Source organism: Toxorhynchites rutilus, chromosome 2 (assembly GCF_029784135.1).
Source record: "Toxorhynchites rutilus septentrionalis strain SRP chromosome 2, ASM2978413v1, whole genome shotgun sequence".
NCBI lineage: Eukaryota > Metazoa > Arthropoda > Insecta > Diptera > Culicidae > Toxorhynchites > Toxorhynchites rutilus.
Window position 1 is genome coordinate 837,150 of NC_073745.1, and position 12,341 is coordinate 849,490.

At 38.2% G+C, this 12,341-nt stretch overlaps 1 protein-coding gene across 2 annotated transcripts in view; it reads right to left on the reverse strand.

Annotated features, from left to right (window-relative positions):
* The window catches only part of LOC129765360 (sex peptide receptor), a 140,752-nt gene that overhangs the window by 47,259 nt on the left and 81,152 nt on the right, over positions 1-12,341 (reverse strand). For both annotated transcript variants that reach the window (XM_055765595.1, XM_055765596.1), the window contains exon 3: positions 1,367-1,497. In XM_055765595.1, coding sequence (XP_055621570.1) covers positions 1,367-1,497 — 131 coding nt within the window. The remainder of the gene's footprint in view (positions 1-1,366; positions 1,498-12,341) is intronic.

Here is a 12,341-nt window from a genome sequence, read left to right on the forward strand (position 1 = left end):
AAGACGAGCATCGAATCTGAGCGGCCAACAATTGAGCTGTGCCTCATATCGAATTTAAGTGGCAGTAGCAGCAGCAGCGGCGGTAAACATCGAGGCCTAACATCAACAATCGAGCTGTGTCCCGCATCGGTCCAGTACTGATGGCAACAGCAAACATCATGAGCAGAAAGTTTCAGGCATGTTCTCTCTTTCTGCTGATGCTGCTGCTCAGTCAGATTTCTCATTTTGTTCGACGCTCAGATCGGTAAACATATATGGTTTTAGTGTATAAAGTGTGGTCACATCAGATCAACATCAACCAACATGACTTCATGCGACAAGGAAGGCAAAGGAGGATCGAAGCGTATCGCAAGGTTCTACATGACAATATCCAGTGTATCAAACTCGCTATTCGCCGTTTAGCTCGACGTGATGGTGTCAACGAAAACCACCAAAATAAAAACAGAAATAAGCAGCAGCGGCTCCGAAAAAGCTACCGCTGCCAAAAAAACAACAGAAGTGAATTGTTGTTTTTTTTGCATCAAAGCTTTACGCGAGTAAATATGTCGGAATATATGTTCACGCAATATGAGCGCCAATCTCGTAAACGTGCATCGGAGCTGAAACAACTTTCTATCACTGATACCGAAAGCTCGATTGTAACACTGATGAAATGAACAAAAAATACCCAACAACCAAACCAAACGGCCCTTTTCAGGGCCATCAGATGATTATCAAAGAGTTTAACAATATTTTTTTTCAAACATCCAAAATCAGCATGCGACAGATAGCCTAACGTAATCCTACGTCAACTATGCGGTCGTGTCTCGGACACAACCTTCTGTGACTTTTTTGCCCAACTCTTTATCTTTGGCTTACGGCTTGTTCGACATGGGTTATAATATTGGAAGATAAAAAGTAAAATTTAACAATTTGAAATTGTGATGAAATCCGCCATTTTCAGCGTTAGCATAAAACTCTTCTAATTTCAATGTTGACTCTAGAAAATTTCAAAGCTGTTCCTTCTTTTTGCTTTTTAAAGCGTTTCCGCCTCCGGATGAAAAAGTATCTGCACACAATCCTTCGCACAACAGAAGAAGACTGAGCAAGCAACATGTTATTAAAAATTGATGAGTGGGTAAATTTTCTCTGGTCGCCTTCTCTTCACGGAACCTAACAAAGCGAGTATGATTCCACACAAACGAATCTTAAAGAATATCGCTCTAGCGAGCTGCTCCTCCACCCAACGTGATTTATCAACCGTCAACAGTGGATTTTGCACGTGCGAGTGGTGTGTTACCGCTTTAATGAACTGTAAACACCTTCCGGCGTTATCAGAGCCTGGGTACGAGAGAGGTACGGAAGCAATTGTAAACAGCCAACTCACCTCGTTCAGTGCGTTCCACACGTAGCAGGCAGCAATCGGCGATAATGGTTTGTAGTGGTTGCCAAACGTGTACATGTAGAGCAGCCCAGGTGCCGGAAAGAGCAGGGTAAACATGTCGCAAAGTGCCATCGCTGTGGGGTAAAACAATAAACAAACAATGGGAATAAATATTGGATGAGTGTGAGTTATAATTAGTAGTTAGTTTTAGACAACTTTGACTATCATGTTCTCTTCGACCGGGATAACCACGGGAATTTATAAATTCATCTATAACGATGTATTGCGAAAACACAAATAAATCTCTGTATCGAATTTGGGCAGCCAATGCAACTCATCACTGTAACACCGTAACAACGGATAGGAAAGCATGTCCTGGACCGATAGCGAAAATTTACGCTGGCTGCATTTTCGCTGCAAAACCACTCCAGCGCGTTGGACTGGCTGCCCGCATCATTCATTACGGTTGACCTACATCGCTGCTCAACTTGTTCTAACGCGTAAATGGAGCAGAATACTCGGACAGGAAGTGGCTCGTACCGAACGTCCTCCAAGCACTCGACCGTACCATACCAGTGATAGGCAAACCAAATTAATTTGCTTGTTTTGGATAATGGTGCTGTTTTGTGTGGTGCGGTAGTCGTTGGAATTAACGGATTCAAGAGAACTACCGACGTCATGAAACGAGCTGGTATGTGTCGGAATATAAATTTCTGGAATGACTTCGACTTTCTTTAAACTGTTTCCAAGTGATGGTACCAATTCAAAAACCGTTGTTCAATTTTTATAAGGAAAAAACATGTATTTCATACAGCACTCTATACGCTGCCCAACATATACAATCATTGGACATGGTCGGGGTAGCAGATGATTGTATAGCTGAGGCGAACCAGTCCAGGAGGCTGAAAGTCTCAAAAATAAAGAATTTAAAAAACGATGATTGTATGATGAGTTGTTCCTCTCATTATATCGTATAGAAAACCGAAAATATATTTCGTAATTCAGAATAAGAATTGAACGATTAGTTTCTAGGACAAATAACATATTAAATATAATGTTAAAACTTGCTCAAAATTCAGTTTAGCATCAAAATATTTTTTTTTCTAAAATAACACCCTTTGATATTTTAAAGGAAAATTAATATATGGTATATTATAATACACTGCCGAATCGTACTGCCTATTTAAGAAAAGTAATGTTAGAAATAAAATCAATTTTACATAAAAAACATGCCATAATTTTTTTCCATGAGTCTGACATGGTACCACAATTCAACAAACTTTGTTACATTAAACGCTGGTATATATTCAATAAAATATATAAGGTTCTAGAGATATAAAAGTTTTAAATATTTAAATAGAGCTAATAATTTTTATTCATTCATTGTTAAGACACTATAATTATTGTTATTCCCCACATGCTCTTTCCTTTTCAGAACAAAAATGTACTATCACATCCTGGGAGAGGAGAATAAACATAATATGACTAAAAGCCTCCATAATTCCAAAATTTTATTTAAGGCATTTTTTTATTATCCACCTTTCGTCTCCAGGGTTGAATAGCAATGGAAACGGATTATGTTTTATGAGAGTGTTCTGAATTGAATCATATGAATGTAGAAGACAAATTTCATCGAACATCATCTCAGATTGCAGTGCAACGGTGTGGTGTGAAACGTTGTGAAATTGATTATTTTATACATTTGCCGGCCGACGCGATCCGTCAGTGTTTCTTACGGGGCCCAACTTGCGGATAAATTATTAAATAGTATTTTTATGGTTTAGATTTTTATGATTATTCTATGAATACATTTATATTTAGGTGCCTATTCTATCAGATTCATTTTAAAAGTTCTATTCAATTTTAATGAGAAAAGTGTTGTCCATATCTGGGTGCCGGGGCGACGAATGTGTTAAGCAACTTAAAAATGTTGATGGGTCTGGGCCTAGGGGCACGGACGGGATCTTAACATAGGACTGTGATTGTGTGTAGTAATTGCATTTAAATTGAGTTTTTCATTGTTCAAAATCTGTATTTTTTTCTCTTTTGATACCTCAAATGGTTGCCCTGGAAAAAATGTTTCCTGTATGTACTTGTATCCTTTAAACGAGTTATATGACATAACGTGGTAGAATTCGGTACCGCATTCTGTCCAAAAATGTACACAAAAATACCATTAAAGTCAATTTATACCCTTTTCTTCTGTTTGTTCAATCATGCAGAAGAAGACAAAGAGCCATCATGTATCATTTTTAAACACAAGTCTAAATAGTTAAGACCTACAAAAATATAAACCTGAGTCAAATCAATCTATGACTACAAAAATATATTATAGATAAAAAGCATTATCTCCTTCGTTACCACGTTGTCCGGAACATCGTTTGTAATAACTTTATAGCCCTGTAAGATCATGACTACTCAAGCTATCATAATCTGATTTACGTGGGTATACCCTTTCGATCTTCTAAATCAGCAGCCATTTAAATTCATTTATTGCATTTTTACATAACCAAACAACATACTCGATATTATGACATCCTGGACCACAATTACACAAATTGTTAGTAGTGAGACCTACATGTTAAAAACATGAATTGAGCACAAATTGATTGGACAACATACAATATAATATAAAATTAATGCCTATTATCGGTAAATGGAGAAAAATTCATTTTACGCATCAACTCACAGTGTGAGCTAACGTCCGAATTTAGGCAAAAAGATTGCTCGTGGCGTCGGGGAGGAAGCGAGTGGATAGTGCAATCGAAAGAAAACATACCCAATTAAATCGTCAAATTGTTAACTTTTTTTACTATATTCACTGTTCATGTTTCAAGCAAAAAAAAAAAAAATCTGGATAAATTTCCTGTCTAATGATATAAAGGGTGTGTCACATCAAATTGCATCACGGAAAAAACGCTGTAGAAATTTAATTTTTAGGAATTATATCTTCAGCTTTCGCTTATAATCAGATAAGAGTGTATAGATCACGTTGGGCATGCTTCACTGTCAATTTTTCGTAAATTTGGAAAAATGTCGTCGAACGAAAAAGAGCGTCGTGAATTAATCCTGCGCACTCATTTTGAGAATCCGGAGTTGTCACATCGGGACATCGGTAAGATACTGGGAATCGTCCAATCCACGGTCAGCAGAGTACTAAAACGATACTTCGAGAACCTAACCATCGACCGGAAGGTGAAGAACGGCAAAAATGGATGCTCCGTCAGTGAAAAAGATCACAAGCGCGTAGTTAGGCAGTTTAGACGTGATCCGAGAAGTTCGGTCCGGGATGTCGCCAATAAGCTGAATTTGTCAAGTTCATTCGTCCAGCGGACCAAGCAGCGGGAGGGCCTGCGTACATACAAGGTTCAGAAGGCTCCTAACTGCGACGAAAGGCAAAACATGGTATTTTCTTTTGTTTCATTTCATGGGCGGCAGTGTGGCTGTTTTCTGTAATTATATAATTATTTCAATTAATTTATTTTTAATGTTTGTTCATTTCTTTTGTCCATTCACTTGTATATGCTGCTATTGTGCATTACCCGACTCAACTGTTCCTTGAGTTACATTCAATACATTTTTGATTGTTTTATTTTATTTATTTGTTCTTAGTACAAGTTGGCCTTGGGCTTGACCCGACCCGACACGATGTATAATTTTTCTGTACAAGTTGGTCTTAGGCTCAACCCGACTCAACTGTTTTGGCCTAGAGCTATACTCGACCCAAAACTTTTAGTACAAGTTGGCCTTGGGCTTGACCCGACTCAACTGTAACCGAAACTCGATGTATAACTTTTCTGCATAAGTTGGCCTTGGGCTTAACCCGACTCAACTGTTTCGGCCTAGAGCTATACATGACTCAAAACTATTAGAAAAAGTTGGCCTTGGGCTTGACCCGACTCAACTGTTTTGACCGTGATTTATATTCAGTGTGATGCTTTTTATTCATAAGATGGCCTTGGGCTTGACTCGACTCAACTGTTTTGATCTCAGTAAAATCATTTTTCTGGCATCCCTTCTCGTCAGTTTCATTTCGAAACACTGGAAATGAAGGTAATGAAGATAGTGGAGTAACGAGCGATATCGCATGCACTGCCATAACCACCTTTCACATCGCAACGTCAATACTTGTGTCTGTTTCTTCCATATTCACATAGAATGCCATATTCACAAAGACGCCATCACATTTTGCTTACCAATACTGATATACTTCTTCTATTACTCCACCTCGATTTCTAACTCATTGTTTTCATCTGTTTCCCCGTCCAAACTAGAAACAAAATTATTATTTATCGTTTCTCTTTTTTATCACTTACCAATTTGATATTTTGAATAAAATCATTCTCCTATCCAGCGAATCTAGTATGGCAGGATCGCCAATGTGATATTCCCACAATCAACAACACATAACACTATCAATTGTTCAAAAACCCACATCCATTTCTCTCTAAATGTAATAATCAACACACTGGTGCTGTCATACCAATTACACTCTAAATCTAGAATACCACATTACCAATCGTCAGTAACGGATGAAGGTGAGTTTTGGACGTAACAGTTCTGAATTCGTACCACCTACGATATTGTGCAACTTGCTCAATACTAATGCTAATGCTAATGCGAACTCACATTATGAGCTAACGCCCGAATTTAGGCAAAAAGATTGCTCGTTGTGTCGGGGAGGAAGCGAGTGGATAGTGCAATCGAAAGAAAACATACCCAATTAAATCGTGAAATTAACTTTTTTTTACTATATTCACTGTTCCTGTTTCAAGCAAAAAAAAAAATTTATTGGATAAATTTCATGTCTAATGATATATAACACAACATATATCGCAATAACCATTTTGAGTAATATGCGTTTGAAAATTCTTAATAAATCGTTACATTTTGCGTAGAGTGACCCCCTTATATCGAAATCAAAGACATAGTTCTATGTGGGAATGTAGGGAATTGTTTTAATTTGCATAAAAAATATAGAAAATTTTTTTATTTTTTTTAAATTGAAATTCATTCTTCTTAAAAACTTATTTTTTTTAAACTTTGGAAAAAATATATGAGTGGGTACTTCTACATACGTTTTTTTTGTAACAACAAAATTTTATGTTTTTTTGGAAAAATTACAACTAAACCTAATTTTGTCAAAGACCGCAACTACCTTTTGCATTTTTACATGAAGACTAATTATTACACGCAACATTTTTGTGTGTAAATTCTCGGGATTGACATGTACTGGACATGTTTCTAAACAGAATAAAGTTCTGTAAAACTATCATGAAAACGTTGTTTGAATTTTTTCCCTTTAGAAGTGTCCATCTTCCGATGTATCGATGACTTGTTGGTTTTTTATTAAATATCCATCTTTTTTTTAGAATTAGAAAAAAAAAACATTTTTGAGAAAAAAAATTTTTATGCTTTAGTTTAAATTTAAAAAAAGTTGTTTTTAATCTATTTTAATGAAAAGTTGAATAATTCCCCACATTTTCTTCTTTGACCAAAATATTTTAGATCTTATAGTCTTTGAGTTTTTGTAAAAAATTAGGAAAAAAAAATCTTGTCCTTTTCAAACAATTCGAGGGTCGCTTAGGACGTAAACTACGCAATATATATATTTTTTAAATTTGTTGGTTTATTATTTCGGATATTATTTGCGAATACGTCGAAATTTCATAAATAATTCTTTAGTAAAAAGTTCCCTGAAAAGTTTTAATGGCTTGCGTGGTTTGGTAGAATCATTTCGAGAAGCAACGATTCCTTCCTGCCTTTGCGAGAACAATACACTAATTGGTCATATGTCGCAATTTGTGTCTTTATATCAATGCACGCGTTGCACTGAGTATTTAACGAGAAGCATCCTCCGTGCATCGCCATACAACAAGCATCAAACACTCGTCTACCAGATGCACACCGTTGCAGCGATAAAAATGAAACATCGAAACACACTTCATGTGAAATATTCGCTAGCGTTCGAGGGGAAACATAAAACACAATACGATCAGAATAAGCGACCCTTGTTGTTTCGGGCACAGGAAAATTCTGAGAATTTTCCTCAGAGGAGATGCAATATATATACGCTAGCGACAGCTAACTTACTATGCAAGGGTGGAATTTACTTCGCAAATATTCTCTTTTCGCTATCCCCCTTCGTTGTTTCTATTCTAGCGGCTGTAGAAGTTGCCCGTTATTGACAGCTCTGTTCGGGAAAGCACACAAATGGACAAAACAAATGTATGGGGAAATGGGAATACTTTAAATTTTTGACGTAGGACTACGTCTAACCGGAAGATATAGGGGGTGAAATGGAAATCTAGGCGCTGAACAAGTAGGAAAAAATGCAAGATTTGGAACGCTTATAACTCGAGCATTTCTCAATAGATCGCAAAGGTTTTTGCATCAATTGATAGGAAATATATCTACGCATCTATCATAACGAATAACATTTCATTTTTCTTGAGATAAATAATTGAATAATTGTGAAATATCAAGCGTTGTCAAAATGCACTATGTGCCCATTTTTGATTGGTCCATTTTGTGCTCCTCAAATCGTACCGACCAAAACGGGCAACCAGCGGCAGCAGCGAAATAGAATGAAGCACGCTTGGAAAGGAAAAAGAAAAAAATGAACGATACATTGGTCGCAGTCTCACACATGCGTAATTCTCGAGCCAGCCAGTCAGCTTAAAAATCCCCGCTCCGCTGCCGTAACGATCATTCTTTTTGTGGACACCGACTGGACAACATCGTTGCTGGACGGGCTAGACGGCGAGGGATCGAGTGCCTTTCTCAAGGCAAGAGGGCGGAGGTGGTAGCGCTGGAGTAGAATAGAGTAGAGTTTTCAAAGGGCCTTTCTCAAGGCTAGAGACGAATGAACTGCAAAAGTTTAAAGTCTCTATAATTCAAGACCTTCCTTCCTTCCGTAACGATCACTCTCATTCAAACCGTACACCACATCGGTTCGCATCACAACACATCAACAAACCAACCCAAGCAGCCATGTCTGGACATGGTAAAGGAGGAAAAATGAAGGGAAAGGCAAAATCCCGCTCGAACCGTGTTTAGTTTCGGCCGCCGAAGTGATCGAGTTAGCTGGCAAAGCTGCTCGCGACGATAAGAAAACCCGCATTCGGAACAGAACACATTTGGTTCGGTGGACATCAAGACAGAAGGCAGTTGCAGCGAGTGGCGAGTGGCAAACGCAATCGCAAAACGGCATCAGGTACCAGAAGAAAAAAGTTTGTTCTTTATACAAACTGCGTTGGTGGCAAATCCAGAACAAGGCGGCATGGAGGGCATTCGAAATGGTTTTTTTTTTCAAAACCACGAGTACTAAGTTGTCTAAATTGGAACCATTCCATAAAACAAGGCGCTTTTCAGGGCCATTAAACCTTCCAAAAAAGAGTTTACGAAATACAGTTCAATGCTTTCTAAAACATTATCCAAAATAATAATAAAACACAAATTGATTTTTTCATAATTTGTTTGCCAGGATCTGATGAGTATGTGAATTTGGCAGTTGTTCTGAGCTTATTGATAGTTGGGGACTTTCCTGATTATTCAATTTTCACCAATTCTTAAATTGTTTCCAGATTGAAAGTACAGCAATTTACAATTAGTTCGACAGTTAGCTAATTGGACGGACATGTAATGCGACTTATTTAGTTGGACATTTTTGTAAACATAGAGATCCAAATTATGACCCCACATTGAAAGTCGACACTGTACCACTGTCATCGCAAATGTTCAATTACAGGTTAAAATCGCCTCCAATGCGACACTGAGTGGCGCTTCGGCACGTCGCATTGAATGTAATTTTCTGTACAACATGTCACAAAGCTGGATGGGAAGAAATTTTCCAACTGTGAAAGCTGTGGCGAGTGGCAACAAATCGCTAAACAGGAAGGTTCAGCCGAACAAGATGGGGATATCGAGTGATAACAAAACAATAAACTCTTTAGATTGAAGATAATTTTGTGATCCTGAAAAGGACCCTTTTTAGCCTGCATATGAATCCAACGAGCGAACAAATCGTAATGAATGTATTTTTTTGCCATCGCTCCCTTTTAACGCTCATTCGTTCGTCTCGTTGGACTCGCCCCTCTGGCTGAGTCTGCCGATTTGTCTCTATCCTGTGAGTGTGTACCGCTAGAGTATAAAACACGCGGACCCCAAAAAATATCTTATTTTCTTTCAAACCGTAAACCCGTGTGGTTGTACGGCATCGGCATCGTGGACATAACAAAGGAGGACAAGTTAAGGGAAAGGCAAAGTCTCACTCGAACCGTGCAGGTCTCCAGTTCCCTGTTGGTCGCATTCACTGATTGCTCCGCAAGGGTAACTAGGCCGAACGGATTGGTGCCGGAGCACCAGTATACCTAACAGCGATTATAGAGTTTCGGCTGTCGGAGTGCTCGAGTTAGCTTGCAAAGCTGCTCACGACAATCAGAAAACCCGCATCAAGAACAGAGCAGCTTCGGTTCGGCGCTCATCAAGGCAACAATTAGTTTCAGTGAGTGGCAAAGTGTTTCTCCGGCACGTCGCATTAAATGTAATTTACTGAACAACATGTCACAAACTGGATGGGAAGAAACTTTCCAACTGTGAAAGCTGTGGCGAGTGGCAAACGCAATAGCTAAACAGAAAGGTTTAACCGAACAAGATGGGAATATCGAGTGATAACAAAAACACAACACCAAAGGTTCTTTTCAGAACCATCAACATGTTCATAAAGAGTAAACAGTAAACTAATCCATTTTTCAGGTAGATAGGTAGGTATTCACGTAGGAGAAGAAAATAAAACAATATATTTAAAATATATATTTAACAAAAGCTGTTCCGTTTGTATAGTCCTACGTCACTCCGGTTATGTCCCCGACATTACCCACCCGTCTTTTATCAATTTAAACCACATAAAGACTATGGGATTGTAATGTATAGCATAGCAAACAAATCTTAGAAAATTTCCGATTCGATTGGTATGCAAATCGTTAAAATCCGTTCGCAGGAAAAATAGTTATTAACGTTAACTTTATTTTTTTCTTACTTTATTTGAATGTAGTGAACGTAGTCCTATTCTGTTTCGTCTTTGTTAGCCAGAAGAAGCAGTTCGTTCTAACATGTAAAATAAATGTATTAAAACAATTGTATTTTAAAATCAAATAAATCTGGTGTTATTGTGAATGTTTTGATTGTTAAAATTTGTGTTCCTAAAATTGTTCCGACCAAAACGAACGACTAAAGTAGCAGCGAAATACAATTTGAGTACATGAATACCACTGCGAATACAATCGAAGCTATCCACCGTGCATACCAATATATACAAGAGAAATAAAAAACGGAACCACCATATATATACAGGGTGGGCCATTTAAAGTGGAAGCATCTGGCAACCCCATAACTTTTGACAGAGATGTCAGATTAACAAATGTCATACTGCGTTGGAAGCGTCATTTCAGTACAATTTTAACCATGGAACAATACACACCTAAACAACGCGCTGAAATTGTTCAGCTGTACATTCAAAATAACTTCTCAATTGTGGCTTTTGGCAAAAAATCATAATGTCTGATGAGTCGCATTTCAACTTGAATGGAGGAGTGAATAAACAAAATTGTCGGTTTTATGCTACTGAAAACCCTCAATTCATCGAAACGCAACCTCTTTACGACCAAAAAGTTACTGTGTGGTGTGGAATTTATGCCGATAAAGTCATCGGCCCGTACTTCTTTGAAAACGAAAATGGAGCAACGGTAACCGTGAATGGGGAGCGTTATCGGACAATGATAACCGATTTTTTATTGCCATTTGTTCGTGAAAATGAATTGGACAATTACTGGTTCCAACAGGACGGCGCTACATGCCATACAGCGGCTGCCACGACCAAATTATTGCGCGAAATGTTCCTCGGAAGATTAATATCGAAAAACGGCGATTATGACTGGCCACCGAGATCACCTGATTTGACGCCTCCTGACTTTTTTTTATGGGGATATTTAAAATCCAAGGTATACACTGGTAAACCAAGGACCCTGGCTGCGCTGAAAGACAATATCCGACAAGAAATTGCTGCCATATCGGCCGAAACATTGGGCAAAGTGATGGAAAATGCCGAAAAAAGGGCACATTTTGCGGTCAAGGCCAGAGGCGGTCATTTACGAGATATCATAATCAAAAAGTAGTTAGAACAAATCTCCTTGGACCAAAATAAATAAATTTTAAATTCCACTTCTTTACTTTGCTATTGCAAAAACAAATCCTTCCACTTTAAATGGCCCACCCTGTACATATGGGGTAGCCGACCTCATCAATTATGATTTGGCAGTCATCCAGCTAGCAACAAGTCGGCGGCGGCGGCGATGTCGTCCAAAATGCTCTTTCTATTTTGCTATCGTGTAGAAATAACTTCAATTTTGTTACTTAAGAATGCATTTTCAGAATATGTACAAAGAAAGCATAGTACAGAGCTTGCACTGACGTGCAGAAGCAAAGCAGAAAAAAATTATTATAAACTGAAACAAGAAACAATCGTTCTTCAGCCAGCGAGCAGAAAGTTTTCTTTCTCAACGCGAAATCGCTTCGGAGCAGAGATGTCAACGAAAAATATCTAATCGCGTTGCAATTAAATTATTATTGGAGTCATAGTGCAACACGTTTCAACCCAGATGCGAAGAAGATATTGCATTGCGATGAGTGCTGTGATTTCCGGTTAAAAACAAAAGGTGAAAATGGCCGCCACCACACAAGCGATTCGGTTCGGATTTTTTCTCGCCGTTCTGCGAAATGTACTGCATTTTTGGAATACTGTTTTCGGAGCGTTAGAGATACAATTTTGCTGTGCATCTAATTTTAATCGTACATCTGGATTGCACTTCAATGATTTTGGAAAAAATCAGACAGAATCGAAGCAGTGGACGAATGATTTGGCGTAGCATTGCTCTAGAATACAATAAATCCTAACCATTGCAAACCGAAAAGTATTATT